The sequence below is a fragment of the Monodelphis domestica genome, chromosome 2, assembly GCF_027887165.1.
Source record: "Monodelphis domestica isolate mMonDom1 chromosome 2, mMonDom1.pri, whole genome shotgun sequence".
In the NCBI taxonomy this organism is placed as follows: domain Eukaryota; kingdom Metazoa; phylum Chordata; class Mammalia; order Didelphimorphia; family Didelphidae; genus Monodelphis; species Monodelphis domestica.
In genome coordinates, this window is record NC_077228.1 from 407,542,330 (window position 1) to 407,559,634 (window position 17,305).

The window sequence follows — 17,305 nt, forward strand, 5'->3', positions numbered from 1 at the left end:
AGGGTACTACAAGTAGATTTTTCCACTTGTTTATTCATGAATAGGCCCTCATCACATAAAGTAAGAGTGATGCTCCAGGCCCCAACTTTGACAATTGATTTCCCACAATAGTCTCATTGGAAATGACTATCTCAAGTGATGATGGAAAATAATGTAATTAACACTTCTTAGTGTCTTAGAGAAAAGAAAGTTATCTACTATTAATCCAATCTCAATTAAATATTTTCTATTAAATTGTGAATGCCCCAAGTTTAGAAAAGGTCATATCATAATTTGCGAAAGTTACTGAATCATTTGCAAAGTATTATTTTGATTTCTGCTTATTTAAAGTAAAGAGAATCAAAGACTAGCTCATATAAATTCCAAGAGGTCATTATCTGAATTCTCATTCTCATAAATGAGCCAGGGCTCCAAAATTTGGCTAGCTACAACCGTTCCTTAGATTTCTAGGTGTATTTCCTGATGGTTCAGCAGTGATTCTCTGACAATGGCTCAAGCCCCAATACATGTGTTGCCTACACCCCAAGATTATTCCCTGAGAACCGGTAACTTTTTAGTTTGCCAGCATGCAGTAGTTTTTCAAATGGCATTTCTAAGTTTGCACAATAAGAATACCTAATACAAGCATACCCTAAAGTTTGTGTCTAGCCATTCCAGTACATACAAAGTCCTACGGAAAGCAGACTCAAACTTATAGGGTGCACATTAGGCCTTACAGTTCTTGACTGCTAAAAGTCTGTTCCTCTTGTTTATGGAGTGCTTGATAAGTTCTTAGGCATGATGAGATTTTTTTCCTGGGTTTCTAAAGGGCTATGAGTCCAATCTTCTCCTTTACTCTCAATAATGCAAACACTGCCATCATTGTACTTAGGGATGCTATTTAAGACTGATTTGGGGACATAAGAACCACTGCTATTCTTGAGGTATAGTTCTAGGGCACTGATGGAAAGATGTGGAGGTCTAATGTCTCTCAAGGCTGGCAAGGTCTTTTTCTAATTAAAATTGTTATGAGCAACAGTTGAACTACTTCTAGGTCCTCTCCCATGCAAGTCATGAAATCCCACAAGACAACAACTTCTATCTAGCCTTGTCAATGAGTAGATCTAATCACGCAGGTTTGAAATTCCTGGAGTTAATTTCACTGGACAATAAAATGTCTGACATGGGGTGGGTGGGGGTGGGTTCAGTTTCTCTACTTTGAATATGTGAAACATATTCCATAATGCTTTTACTGGAAAGGGAGCTCTGACATGAGATCTCCATCATACAATTACATATATATTCCATAGTTCAGACTCAGTGACCTAATAATTATGTCCAGATTAACTTTAACTACTAATTCCTATTTTACCTTCCATACCATGACCCCAAGTCCTAGAGTCTGGGACTTATTAAAGACTACTAAAATGCTCTCTTGAGGGGAAGAATACTTGTTTTTCTAAAATCTTATTTAAGTCTTGTCCTTTTCTCCTCCTGCAATTAAAAGGAAGATTGGTACAGCAATTCAAATACCAAATAAACCTAGAAATTCAAAATTTTTTAATTTCTACACAGTTTTTCTATCCAAAACAGCTTCCTTAAAAATATAAGAAAAGCATTTTTTCATAAATATTACTCTCTAGTTGATAGTCAAAGTATGCAAACTGAGACCAGGAAAATATTTTAAAGAAAATACTCTTTGGTATTATTCCTATAATCAAGATAGGTGTCACCTTATGAGGTGTAATCTCATAAGGAATTCTGTATAAACTAATTCACTTGTGCATCTAGAAAGTATTCATCTAAATAAGTCATGGTTTATACCTGTCATGAGTTTGATTTTTTTTGTTTTTTTTTCTCTTGTACTCATGCCACATACAGCAGTTCTTATAGTAGGTGAGTTACCTCAAAGATTTTGAGATAATCCAGGCTGACCTGAAACATACTATACATGCAGCTAAATAGTTGCCTCCAAGGACATCTTGAACACAAGACAACAGGTGTCGGTATCCTCCCATCACCTCTGCTCTAACAGATGTTTAAAGAAACTTCTATAAATGGTAGTAAATCCTTTTCTGTTCCTCAGTGAATCTTAGTGTTATCCTCTTTATTGCACACCCAATTCTGTGTTCTACCAGTCTTTGCTCTGATGGGCATTTTTATACCTAATTATTTACCTCCTAACACTTATGTACCACAGATAATTTTGCATTGGTAGAAAAAAATGCATTGTTCAGGATTTCTCTGAATGGCAGAGATGAAGGGTCTGATTCTAGTATATCAGCAGTATTACAATCTTAAAGAAATGCTATATATTAACATACAATGTTTTGAGGCTTTCCGCTATTGTCAATCAATCAAGGGCCTTGAGGTCTATGAAGTTGTTCAGTGTTTAGGGAGAGATTATTAAGCCATAGTCCAATGAGGGTGCTAAATTAGGAGCAATATTGACAGAATACATCAATTATTGTACTGATGTATGAGACAGACCGAGAGGCAGGCTATACAAATAATGCAAGAAACACTGACGAATCTAACTTTTCATCACTCCCTGAATTTTGGCTTCCTAATTAGTCCAGATTTTCAGGCCAGGAATTCTTTTCCAGCAATTACTCTTCTTTCTCTCTTTTGATTATGTTATTTCATAGAGATCACCTGGTCTGAACCCATTGTGGGACTTTTCAGTTTATATTTGGTTCTCTGAAATTTGAACTTGACTTTTCTTTGAACCTCATATACTCCAGCCTCAGGTGAAATCATTTCTCTATCCAAGGGTTTCCCAATCATTGGCAAATATTATCCATTTAACTTCTATGGGCTTCAGTTTCCTCATCTATAAAATGATTTCTAAAATCCCATCTAGCTCTAAATCTATGGTTGTTCCCATGGATTCTTCTCATACCAAGAAATTTAAATCACTTAACTTTGTTTTCATAATTGTTATTTTTTCAGGTATTGCATTATGTTTAAAAAGTTATTTATTGACATTTTATGTAAAGAAACAGAATGGAAATTTTTAGGCATGAATTAAAGGCCAAATTAAGAAAAATAATTTTCCTTTCTATTTTTTGTCTCTATCTTTTTTAGAAATTCTACTTTTAATTTAAAGGGAAAGCTACTTGTACTTGGGAGGGAAAAGAAAAGTGAGAAAACCACATGGAAGACTCACAGGATTTAAATGAACAATCAGTAAGTCCTAATTAAAGTATTTTAAAAGTTCATATACATGTGCCAAAAATTTTGCTAGATATTGAAGTAAAAGGAAATGATTGCTTTATCTCTATTCTTATTTTGCCTATATTTTTATGTATACCTATGTCTGTTGTGGCTATAATGAACAGAATTACTTAAAATGGAATTGCTGTACTCTTCCACCTTGAAAATGATCCTATGAAACTGATCAATTTTAAGAGAGAAGTTAAGGGGTTAAAAAAAGATGGAAATGCTGTAGAACATGTTTGATGATGGGAATCAATTTCTATTTGCCTCCCATCATGAAAAACATATTTGGATATTTGTTTATAACTCACAAAATTATGAAATCTTATTCAGAAGAATTTTGTGGCTGATAACTGAATTTTAGCATACTTGTCTATCACCACATACACCATTTGCAAATTGTGAAACAAAGGAAGATAGCATATTGTTTATTAGAATTATAATTCAAAAATCTGAGAGGCATATTTCATGTAATTGGTAGAAAAATACAAAAATATGAAATGAAAATGATGTTTTTCATGATAATAGAGGTATAACCCAGATTGAATTGCCTGCCAGCATCAGAAAGGGGAAGGGAAGGGAAGGAGGTAGTTAAGTTCAATGATGTAGCTTAGGAAAACTTGCGTAAAAATTTGTTATTACATGTAATTGGCAAAAAAATACAAAATTAAAAACCTGAGGAATAGCCATCATAGTTTTCTGGACACTTTTCTCAATTTCTAGGACCATATTTCAAATAAGCTGTGAAGTCTTTTGGAGAATATATTATTTTGCTTATCTAGTGGGTTCTGTTTTTTGGTTTTTTTTATTTTGGGCAAGAAAAAAATTTTCTTATGCCTTGTTTACTTGTGAAGTCCTGAAACAAACTCAAGCTGGTAGGCATAAAGTAATATGGGCAAGTTATTTCCTCTTTTGGGACCTTATTTTTTCTCATTCATAAGATGAAGGGACAAAGCTAATGTCAAAAGCCCCTTCTAATACTAACATTCTTTTCCTATGGAATAAGTCAGGTTTTTTTTTTCAGTTGAGTTTGACCCTTTGTAATCCATTTTAGGGATTTTTTGATAAAAATACCAGGTTGGTTTGCCAGCTCATTTTACAGAAGTGGAAACTGAGACAAACAGAGTTAAGTGACTTATTTGAGATCACAAAGCTAAGAAATACATGACACCAGTTTTGACCTCAGAAAGATGAATCTTTCTGACTCCAGGTTTGGTGCTCTATCCATTAAACCACTTAACTATCTTTCTCTAAGTGCTTAGATGTTGCAGTATTAATGTATTTTGTGATCCTACTAAAAGGATTTTATATTTTAGATAAGGGATTGGGAATATAATTCTTGAGTTCTGTTTGCTCTTCTTTCTTAGAAACTGTTATTAATTTCAAATTTATCTAGACACAGCCATTCTTTTCTTTAAAAAATAAATTTTCATAAAGATCTGGGAAAAGAATCTAAATTATCCTGTGTAATATGAATGGACAACTAATATGGATGCATGTATGTTTGGCAGCACTTGCCACTGAAATTGATATAGTGAATCAAAGTATAAAGTCACTTGCCAGTCCACACCAGCTCAGAGACTATAGCTACTTCCAAATTAAATTGAATTCTCCATGAAACAAATATGCACTGTATTAAGAGAGATAGCCATTATGAAGGTATGAATTTATAAAACATATATTACATTGTCCTTTCTAATTATAAAATTATTCATGGCAGTCTTTCATTTCTAATGGAATGTATTAATCTCTTGCCATCTGCAAAGCACCTTATAGACATGGTAGACACAAAGGGAAAACAGCTTCAGCACTCAAGGATCTATTTTTTTGTACTGAGAGGGTATAGAGGAAATGTGAGTTGGTAGAATCTAACATATACTCAGAGAAATATAATCCAAAATATGAATAAGAGAAAGGAGAAACAAAATATTCAAGGGTACTTGAAAAGGATAGAGCATTAATAGCTAGTGGGTTCAGGGAAGGTTGGTCAGAGAAGTTGATTTCTGAGTTGAGCCTTGCAGGAAGAGAGGGAATTTGCAAGGCTAATCTGAGGAAAGAATGGATTTTAGGTGTAAGAGACAAGTTGTAGGAACATGTGGAAACAAGATGCTAAACATTAGGCTTGGATGTTTGGGTTGCATTAAACATTAGATTAAACATAATAGTTCAGTTAGACTGAAACATCATGAAGAGAATGATGAGAAATCAGACTGTAAGCAGGACTTTTGGGGGGTAGTGTCTTAAATGTCAAGCTATGCAGTTAGCATTTTATTCTAAAGTCAGGAGGGAGTCATTGAAGGTTTACAAGCACAAAGGGACATTGCCTTTAGCAAGATAATTTTGGAAGCTCTGTGATGGGTAGATTGGAGCAGAGCAAACCATAAGAAAGCTATTCATTAGAGTATTGTCAGTAGGAGCTGATGAAATCTTTCACTAAGGTGGTAGAAGTGTGTATAAAGAAAAGGGCATGGTTCAAAAAATAATATAATGTTAGAATCAACAGGATATAACAACTAACTTATTAGATATGGGTGGGGTGGGTAGGATATAAATGGCTAAGTTAAAGATAATTCCAAAGTTATGAATCTGGGTGACTTAGACAATGGCCTCCATAGAAAGAGACATTTGATGGAAAGAGTATGTGATTTGGAGTCAACGCATCTGCATTTAAACCTGAACTATGATACCAATTGGGAGACCATGGGCAAAATTCCTCAAATCTACCTCTAAGAGCTATTAAAATGATCAGATTTAATAATGGATTCAAAGTGCTTCACAGGCTTAAAGTCCTTTGTAAAAGCTATCTAGTATTATAAGAACTTTTTGGAAGAGGACAAATTTTTAAGGGGAAGATGATTAGCTCAGATTTTGACAGACTTGAGTAATATATTAGAGGAATATTTAGGTGGTAATATCCAGCTGAAACTGGAGATGTCATACTAGAATTTAGGTGACAGATTAGGATTGTAAATCTAGATTTTAAAAATTATCTACTTGGGAGTGATCATTGAACCCTGGAAAATAGAGAAGATCCCAAAGGAGAGATTTTTTTTTCATTGAATAATGATCCCTTTTGGTTTGTGAAATATGTAGTATAATAAGTTCTCCAGAACACATGTATTGTATAAAGAGAGATCTACACATATTTAAGTAAGGGTGAAATATGAATGCCTCTGAATTTCCTGGACAATTTTCCATAGCCTTGGGTTGGTTTAGGTACTTTTGATGCTAATGGGAGAATTTCATATTTTTATCTTTATCTGAAATTGCAGGCTACATCTTGTGAATTTATTCCCTACCTCCTAAACTTTATATCATGCACTAAACAATAGTGGGTTCCTCTTATGTTCTATTTTATAGTTCCAATGTGCTTCACTTATCACATTTTATTCACATAGAATGTCTGTGGGGTCAATAAAGTATTATTATCTTTTTTATATATAGAAAAACTGAAATTAAGCAACTTGCCCAAGTCATAAAACTAGTCAATGGCTCAACCTGGATTTGAACACAGGTTTTAGGACTTCAGATACAATGCTTTTTCTTTATTGTTAATACCATGCTGTCTCCCTTCTGTGAAAGTAAACTAACTGCAGTATAACTTGTGCAGATAGAAATATAATCAGTCTCCGTCATGCATGATTGGTCTTGAGAAACTGAAAAATACCGAAAAGATAGTTGGCAGTTGCTACACTCAGTAAAGGGTTTAGATTATGTGGAAAATATTTTCTATTCAACCCTAGTATAGTAATTCTAATTAAGTTGGTGGTTCTCCAATTGTATGCATAACTGGTTTTATAAAATGTATATGATAGCTCAATTTGGGATAGTCAAACAAAGAGTAAGTATTTTTAAGAATTGTGGATTTTGGAGAGAAAAATAATGTGGTCTACCTTGAAAAACATGAGCCATTAGAACATTTTGACCATAGTTAAAAACTGTCCACAGGCTAATAATGAATACCTTTATCCAAGCAATTGCAATAAAATATAGTGATTGAAATAGTTTGGTATACAATACCATACGTTAGTTGTCTAGCTATAACATATTATGATGTTGCTATATTCATGATATTAAAAAAAACTAATTTTATCTTTGCCTTTTGCCTTCATGTCAAAGTCATATTTGTAACTGTCTTCACTTCCCTAAATGGAGTCCCTTTTTGTGACAAAGAAAAACAATAAAAAAGTCATCCAATTCTATTCTTAATTTGAGTTCAAGATGGAATGAATGAATATAGTTTGTATAGGAAGCTTCAACTCAGGTTACTGATTTTGTCTCAGCCAGTATAGAAAATGGGAGGTCACAAATTAAAGTAGTTGTACACACAGAAGACTTCTTCAGCTGCGGGGTTTATCTTTTTTTTAATTAAATTAAAATTTTATTATCTTGCAAAACACACTTGTATTGGTCATTATTGTACAAGCACACTTATACAAAATCAAAACACCAAAAATAAAATCACAAATACACTGATGTATCTGACTCCAACAGTTCTTTCTCTGGAAGTGGGTAGCATTCCCTATGTCTTTCAAAATTGTCTATGGGTTTTATCTTTCTAGTGCAAATAGGTCCATGAATTATCACAGACAAAGGATCTTAGTCAATCAACAAATACTTATTGAATTCTTTGTTGCTTTGCTATTGTTGCCAGGTCACTCTGTTAGATTCTATGGGTATGGCATGTTTCTTCTTTTCCTCAAGAGAATTTGGAGTTTAGTTGAGAAAAAAAGAAATGAACTGTTGAAAAATCTATTAATACTTGTTACTATTATTATTATTATTACTATTACTACTACTACTACTAAAAACTAAAAATGACCATACTAAAAACTGACCATACACAATTCTTTAAGATTTGTAATGTGCTTTGCATATGAAATCTCAGTTGGGATAAAGGTTAAATGGCAATATAGTAGTTAAATAGCAATTAGTAGTATACATTACAGAACAAGACAGTAACATAATTATTGAAAAGCAGTGAAGTATATAAAAAGTGAGTCAAATAACTTCATAGTCACTAGGGACATAAACTAGTCCAACCTGGACCAAATGGGAGCCTCTTCTTTAATATCTTCATTAAGTGGTTATCCACCCAACCTCCACCTCATGAATTGGAGAATTCATGACCCCTTTTGGCATTCTACTACCAAATAGTTCTGTTATGAAGTTCTCCCTCATATCTAGACAAAATCTGCCTGTCTTCTTGTCTTCAGCTTCCATTGATTACCCTTAGTTTCTTTCTGGGGACAAGTAAACAAGGTCTAATCTTTTTCACATGACTATTCTTTAAAAGGTAAGTTACAGTGGGTCCTCCTCTTTCCTTCAAACCAAACATCCCCTTCTCCAGTCTATATATTCTCACTTCCTTAAGTCTGTACTTACATGGCTGGATTTGATGTTCCCATGGCTATTTGTTTACCCCCTTTGTTCAAACTGTGATTTGTTAATGACCTTCTCAAAATGTGGCCCTGAATTTAAGGTAGTATTCTGGATTTATCTTGACCAGAATAGATAACTACTAGCTACCTTATTGTAGCTATTATGCTTCATTTAGTGTATCCTAAGCTTACATTGGGGCAACTAGGTGGCACTGTGGATAGAACACTGGTTTTTAAATCTCCCTGAGTTCAACTCTGGTCTCATTGTTGAACAGAATGAGTCCAGAGATGGGGAAGAAATCCTTTCAATCTTTGATAGAAGTCCACTTATCACTAGTTACTAGAAACCAGTTCTTTAAACAATTCTCAATGTACCTAACTACCTTTCCATCCTACATGGAAAGACACAACCTACACACAATATATACATAATGTATCAAAAAAGCTGTATGACTCAGGTCAAGTCAGTTAACTTTGTCTCAGTTCCTCAGCTGTAAAATGAGCTAGAGAAGAAAATTGCACACTAGTATCTTCATCAAGAAAATCCCCAAATGGGGTCACAAAGAGTCAAACCCTACTGAACAATAAAAAGAACAAACTTAAATTAGTTATTTTGGCCTCCTTTTTTGTTGGCCTATTAAGATTAAAGCCCATTAAAACCTCCAGATGTTTTTACACATGGATTGTTGTCTAATTCCTTCTCTGCCTCCCTATATTTGCATGCTATCTTTCAATTCATATATAAGACTTTATTTCCCATATGAAATTTGTGTTAATTTTTGCCTATTGCTTTAATTGGTCAAGATCTCAGATTCTATTTCCTTCATCTACCACATTAACTCTTTCTCCTATATCCATGCTACCTAGAGATGTGATCATGATGAAGATGTTAGTTGATGTTTATAGATTTCTTTTAAAATATCCAAAAGAATATATATATATATTAGTTGGTTATATATCTACATAGGTATATATATGCATATATATATATTAATTGGTTCTCACAACTTTGTGAGATAGGTACCATTATTAGTCCCAATTAATAGAAGATGAAATTGAAAGGCATACCCTACATTCTTTGACTAAATCATTAATAAAAATGTTGAACAAAATGGGTCTAGAGATGGAGAAAGTAAAATTTCAATTTTTAGCACGTCCATTAATCATAGTTTTTTTAATGATCCTGAATGTTCCTAATTACCTCCCTATCCTATCTGAAAGGACATAATCTACACACACAGTATATACATTATGTATTAAAAATATTTGACTGAAATCCAGGTATGCTACATCTGTCAAATTCTTCATATATATCATTCTAAAATCCTTTCTGTATGGCAGAGTAGGTGGTATGCTAGGCTTTCAGACAAGAATATGTGTTGGAATTCTATAATATATATTTAGTATTCTATATGTTGCTGGTCAAGTCAGTTAATTTCTCTGAGTCTTAGATTCTTCATCTATAAAAATGAATATAATAATGTCTACACACATGTAAAACCCAGTAGAATTGTGCATTGGCTATGGGAGGGGGTAAGAGTAGGGGAGGGAAAGAACATGAATCATATAACCCTGGAAAATTTTTCTTAATTAATAAAATAAAATTAATATTGATCCTAAAATAATAATAATATATATTCACAACTAATACTGTTGTGAGAGTTGAGGAATAAAATATGTAAATAATTTTGCAAATTTTATATTGCTTTATAAAGTTGAAAGATTAGTAATATGAGAACTGATAAGTCTATGAACCCTTAATAGGTTTGTTTCAATTCCAATTATATCTCAGGTTCCTGAAGGAACTGGCATATTCCTTCATAGTATCTTGCCCTTACCTGAGCCAGAGAATACAGCAACTGGCTATATCGAGTCACAAGGGTCATCCAAAGTCTCCCTGGACACCCTGAAACATCAGGACTGGACAGTCCTGAAACATCACTCTCTAGTAGAGAGATCCCAAGATCTCTAGTCTGTTTTGAGAGAGCAGTAAAAGCTAATGAGAGAGTAGATGGAAGACAAGAAGATAGAATTTGAAGCTTGGGGGCAATAATGGGAATTATTATTTATATGTACTAGGAAATCAATTAGAGAAGAATAAAAAGGTTGGCAATAAGTATTTTCTTTTTAGCACAAAAGCTCTCATTACCTGAAGGATGAAATAGTTTACTGGCACTCACGGTTTACCTTTTGCCATCAAACCATTAGAAAATAAAAGAAAACATAAATATTTTTCTTAAGCAAAATGCTGCTCTTTGTCTTTTGGGAAAGCTATGTTTTCCTTTTTTACCTGGCTAATGCCTACCAAAGGATAGAGAACCATTTAAACAGATAAAATTGTGTACCCCTAATATGAAATTTGGCCTTTCAAAGGTCACCAATATGTTCTTGTGAAGATTTCCTTACTCCCACTGGCTTATCACAATGTTTGAATTTTCATCAGATTGGATAAATATTCAGTCTACTTTCATAAAGCAGTTATGATAGAGAGATACAAAAGTCATTACTTTTTTATTATAAATCATCAGTTTGGTTTCTTTCATAATAGGAGAGTTCAGGATAGCAAAGGAACTCTTGCATATGGAAGGTGAGAAGCCTAAAGAAAAAGGACAAGAAACAAATAAAAGAAGCTGGAGTAGAATGGAAAAGAAGATATTAAGGAGGAACTTTGCCTACTTCATCCTACTTTATAATTTCGCTATACCTTCCCAATAAGATCAGGAGTGAAGCAAAGTTGCCCATTATCACCTCCATTTTTAATATTGTACTACAAATGCTAGCAGTAGCAATTAGAGAATAAAAAGAAATTGAAAGGATTTATGTAGGCAATGAAGAAACTAGACTATCACTCTCTGAAGATGATGTGATGGTATTTTTAAAGAATCCTATAAAATAATTTAAAAGACTAGTGGAAATAATTAACAACTTTAGCAAAGTTCCAGGATACTAGATAAACCCATATAAATTATCAGTATTTCTGTATATTTTCAACAAAATTCAATACCAAGAGTTAGAAACAAAAACTCCATTTAAAATCACTCTAGACAATATAAAATATTTAGGAAACTATCTACGAAGACAAACACAGGAATTATATGAACACAACTACAAACATTTTTTACACAATTAAAACTAGATTTAAATAATTGGAAAAATGTTAATTGCTCATGGGTAGGATGAGCTAACATGACAAAAATGATAATCCTGCCCAAATTAATTTACTTATTCAATGCCATACCTATCAAACTACCAAAAATTTTTTTTATAGAATTAGAAAAAAATTATAACAAAGTTCATCTGGAAGAACAAAAGATCAAGGGAAAAAATGAGAAAGATGGGGGTCTAGTAGTACCAGATCTTAAACTATACTATAAAGAAGTGGTCATCAAAATAATATTGTACTAAGAGATTAAGAGACAGAAGGGCAGGTCAATGGAATAGACTAGGTGTAAATTACCTCAGTAAACCTGTGTTCAATAAACCAAAGACCACAGCTTTGGGGACAAGAACTCACTGACAAAAACTGCTGTGAAAATTAGAAAACAGTATGGGAAAGATTAAGTTTAGCTCAACATCTTATGCCCTATACCAAGGTAAATTCAAAATGGATAAATGACTTAAATAAAATGAGTAAAATCATAAATATATTAGGTGAACATGGAATAGTATACCTATCAGATCTGTGGGAAAGGAAGGAATTTAAGACCAAGCAAGAGATAAAAAACATTGCAAAATGTAAAATGAATGACTTTAATTATATCAAATTTTAAAAATTTTGTACAAACAAAAGCAGCACAATCAAAATTAGAAGGAAAAAAAACTGGGAGAACATTTTTATAACAAAACTCTGAAAAAAGCTTAATTTCCCAAATATATAAGGAAGTAAGTCAAATTTACAAAAAATCAAGGCATTCCCCAATTGAAAAATGATCAAGGGACATAAATAGGCAGTTTTCATAGGATGAAATTAAAACCATCAATAAGCACATGAAAAAGTGTCCTAAATCCTTCTTGATTAGAAAGATGCAAATTAAAACAATTCTGAGGTACCACCTTATACCTAGCAGGCTGACCAATATGGCAGCAAAGGAAAGTAATAAATGTTGGAGAGGATGTGGCAAAAATGGGACCACTAATGCATTGCTGATGGAGTTGTGATTTTGTTCAACCATTCATTAGGGCAATGTGTTACTATGTGCAAAGGGCTTTATAAAACTGCCTGCCCTTTGATCCATCCATACCACTGCCGGGTTTGAACCACAAAGAGAAAATAAGGGGAAAGCCTTATATAAGAATAGTCATAGCTGTGCTCTTTGTGGTGGCAAAAAATTGGAAAATGAAGGGATGCCCTTCGATTGGGGAATGGCTGAACAAATTGTGGTATAGGTTGGTGATGGAATACTATTGTGCTCAAAGGAATAATGAACTGGAGGAATTCCGTGTGAACTGGAATGACCTCCAGGAATTGATGCAGAGTGAGAGGAGCAGAACCAGGAAAACATGTACACAGAGATTGATATGTTATATCATAATCAAATGTAATAGACTTTTCCACTAGCAGCAATGCAATTATCCAGGACAATCCAGAGAAACTTAAGAGAAAGAATGCTATCCACATCTAGAGAAATGCCTGTGATAACAAACAAAGAAGAAAAATATATGATCGATCATGTAGTTCAATGGGATATGATTAATTTTTATGTTAAAAGATCATTCTATTGCATATATAAATAACATGGAAATAGGCTTTGTACAATGATACACATATAACCCAGTGCAGTTGCTTGTCATTGCTGGGAGGGGAAAAGAAAGATGGGTGGGAAAAATCATGAATCATATAACCATGGAAAAATATCCTAAATTAAAAAAAGAAATAATTATAATTTCACTGTAAGTCAGCTTTGTCATACACAGATCTTGAATTGCCTCATTTTTCTTCTTGTTGCTCATATTTTTAGGAAAGGACAAATACTACTTTAATGTTTTTAATTCTTTTCTTTTTAAATGTAGTTTATTGACAATTGCTTATTATATGAATGTCATATTTTTATTTTGAAATGGAACTTCTCTATTCACTGAAATTTTCCCTGAAGCTTTTCTTCAACTGTCTCCACCATGTAAAACAATGCAGAATTAACATAAATATGGATCCCATCAGGAAAATCAAATAGTCTATTTGTTTTTGTTCTGTTTCTGTTGTTAAATCCAGAGATTCAGAAATACGTGGCTGTGCTAAACATGTTGGTTTCACTGAACATAATAATCAATTCAGTCCCATTTTAGGAAGTTTTGTTTAGTTTGTGATTACTGCATAGACCCATGTTTGAAATTATCTTCAACTTAAGAATTGAACTTCAACTTATGCATTGAACCTTGAGAAAAACTCTATATATAATTTTCTTGACTTGGGAAACATAAATCAACCATCCCTAACTCTCACTGAATAGCTGTTCATTTGCAGGAGTGCCTGGAATCATTCTTGAGCCAGTGCTAGGCTTAAGAGGCAGGACTAACAAAGGTGTTAAGAACTTTTCTTTCTTTGTTTGCTTTTTCTCTTAGTTATTATTTACTGCTCAACCAGTATTAACAGAAGAAAAATAATTTGGCTGCCAACTTGCTAGTTTAGAATTTCAAAGGGCCTTATTAGAGACTGATGTAATTTCATCTTCTGGACTTTTTATATAACAAGGTACACATTTAGGTTAATTCATTATAACCTAGGATTAAACAATAGGTTGAAGCTGAATGGGATCAACATCCCAAAATTGTTGGATTTTTTAAAATGTAAGTTTACACACATATGTATTTTTCTATCTGCCTATCTATGTATCTATCTATGTATCTATGTATCTATCTACCTATCTTTCTTTCTATCTTTGAAGAGTATGCTAGTACTTTAGAACAGAACCAAAATTATCCTCTGACATCCTAAGTATACTAATGGTATCTTTTTATTTTGGACTTAAACTTTTTCTCCTTGACTCACTGAAGTTTTCCCTGAAGTTTTTTTTTTAATTAACTGCCTCTCTCTAGAAAAGTTTGCACTCTGATTAAAATATTTTCTAAAATATTAGATGATTAATATTGTGACTAATTTTTTGAAAATATGATAAATTTTATACATAACAATAGGTAACATAACAATAATATAATACATATGATTTGCTATAAATATGAAACAAGTTATAATAAATATGCTTATCCAAGAGAAACAGATTATCACTTTAGCTATGTTCAAAAATCTATATTTCAGGATTTTTTTTCTTCCCTCCAACTCTCTCCAACAAGGCAGATAATATTATATAGGTTGTACATCTATTATCATTTAATACATATTTCCTTGTTCATCATGTTATGAAACAAGAGACATCATACTTACACTAGAGAAAAATTCATGGAGGAAATAAGGTGATAACTAATCTTTTAATTTCATTTGGACTCCATCTTGTCATTCTATTTTTTTTAAATTGTAATTTTTGAAAGCCCTGACTTGGAAGCAAATGGTTAGAATTCATAGCGGGTTTTTTCCTTTAAAAGTATACATTCTTGGGATGGTTTTTACTTTGCGATCGAAGAATGTATTACTCAATTTTGATAGAGAAAAGAGATATGCAGCTGTACTAAAATGAGAAAATTAATCTAATATAGATATTGGGAGTGGTAAAATGCTTTAAAATATCACTGGAAGAATGTCTGAAGGATAGGGATTGAGCCTGCAGTTTCATTGGAGGAGACTCCCTCTACTCAATCAGATCTGCCCCTTATTGGTGACATATACAGGGTATCTCAAAGGTTAGTGCAGTTTTAAGATTAAATGTTTTTTAAAAACTTACAGTTTTGAGATTTAATACCTAAAATATATATTTAAAATATTAAGATTTTCAGTGGCTTAAGACTTCACTAACACATCTGGAACATCCTTTATAGTCCTAGAGGGCTGCCTTAAAGTACTAAGTCAAGTTATTTGTAGAGTGTCACACAATCAGATGTTGCCAGAGTCAAAACTTAGACTCATAGGCTCCTTGCTTCAAGGCTGCTCCTTAATCCACTGTAATAATTCTCCAAATGCAAAAGGCTACATAATGGGAATTGACAAATCAGCAAGCATTCACTTATTGAGCACCTATGTGCCAGGCATTGTGCTAGGTAGGCATGATGGATACAATGCCAAAAAGAGATAGCCTCATGAAACTTACTTTTTAAAAAAGGAGAAACATACATACTCATGTCTGTACAGACCATGCGAATACTGGTATAGACTAGCCAGTGACCATTAGCAAGTTGGGGAACAAGGAAAGGCTTCAGAAAGAGACTGCTTTTTGAACTCAGATTGAATCAGGGATCCCAAGATTAAGAATTAAGAATGGAATGTCTTCTAGGCCTGGGGACAGTCAGTATAAAGGAATGAATATGGGAGATGAGGTGTTATGTTTGAGGATGGGCAGGAAGATCAGTTTGTTTGGGCTTCTTTTTTTTCGTGATGGGAAGTCATGTTTACTAAAACATTGTAAATGTATAAAGGTGCAAAGTTGTGAAGAGCTTTATATGTCCAATAGTTTTTTTCCCCTTTAAAATCATATCCTCATATCCTTGAGGGAACATAGAATCACTCAAACTTCCTGGATTTATGATCAGACCTGAATGTTAGGAAAATCAGTTCAGCTTTTTTGTGGTGAGTATTTTAGAGAATTTACAGAAAGGGAAACCACTTAGAAAGCTTCTCACAAAATCAGAAATCCTAAAATATGGAAAAGATTTGCCATTTGGTTAATGGTTAGTTTCCCTTTTCCTGCGACTCTCATATGTAGAATTTATTTACTTTGCTACACACCTTCTAGGGATGATTTTGTTTCCATCAGTAGTCTGTATTTTGTCTTGTATTATACACTTTGATCTATGGAAGAGTATTAGTCTTCAAATTCAGTTTATGTGCTCTTTTCCTCTTTATTGAAAGTTTTTACTGGCAGAGGAACCAGACATACATGTCATGCTGATGGATGCTAATCTTTTATTTTAAGGTAATTTAAAATTGGAAGAATTATAAATTATTCACAAAAATTAGAAATTGAAGAAATCTTAATATCATAATTCTTACATTGTGACTTTTATCTTCTAAAACATTAGGATGAGAAAAATAGCAAAAGCATTCAAATAAAATGACCTATATTTGAAGGAGAAATTTAGCCTGGTTTAATGCATAATATTCAGTTGGTTATATATGACTATAGATATGGATCTAGAAGGGCATCTGTTTTTCAGCCCTTTGCTTTTCAAATTTTAAAAGTGAGGCTCAGAAATAAAATGAATTAAATAAAGTCACACAACTCAGAAGTAGCAGAGCCAGATATCATCCTGAGGTTTTTTTTTGACTCAAAAATTAATTTCTCTTCACTATTCAGCACTGCTTTTAAAATTCATGTTGTTGTAGAATATGAACTCTTTTTTGTTTGATTTACTCAGATGTATATTCCTGAATAGAGAGAATTCTCTAAAATTAAATCAATACCTGATCATTAGTAGTCATTTTGCATATTTAAGGAGTTACACTGCTCAACCTAAGGCAGAACCTATCCTGGAAGGCACATGTTAGAGAATTACTTTTTTTTTTTTTACTCTGAATGTATTACTTTCATAGATGTTTACTATCAATTGATGATCCCATAAGGACTCTCTCAATTGAATTGTTGTTGCATTTTTCAGTTAGTAGAAGAAATTAGGATACTCTA

The 17,305-nt window shown here is 32.9% G+C and overlaps 1 protein-coding gene across 19 annotated transcripts in view; it reads left to right on the forward strand.

The window, feature by feature from the left end:
• The window catches only part of EYA4 (EYA transcriptional coactivator and phosphatase 4), a 378,081-nt gene that overhangs the window by 84,234 nt on the left and 276,542 nt on the right, over positions 1–17,305 (forward strand). For 18 of the 19 annotated variants that reach the window (XM_056818816.1, XM_056818809.1, XM_056818808.1 and 15 more), the window contains one exon: positions 3,067–3,168. In XM_056818816.1, the coding sequence (XP_056674794.1) occupies positions 3,158–3,168 (11 nt within the window). In that variant the 5' untranslated portion in view covers positions 3,067–3,157. Of the gene's footprint in view, positions 1–3,060; positions 3,169–17,305 lie in introns of those variants that run through there. The other variant, XM_056818824.1, reaches the window with a different exon arrangement.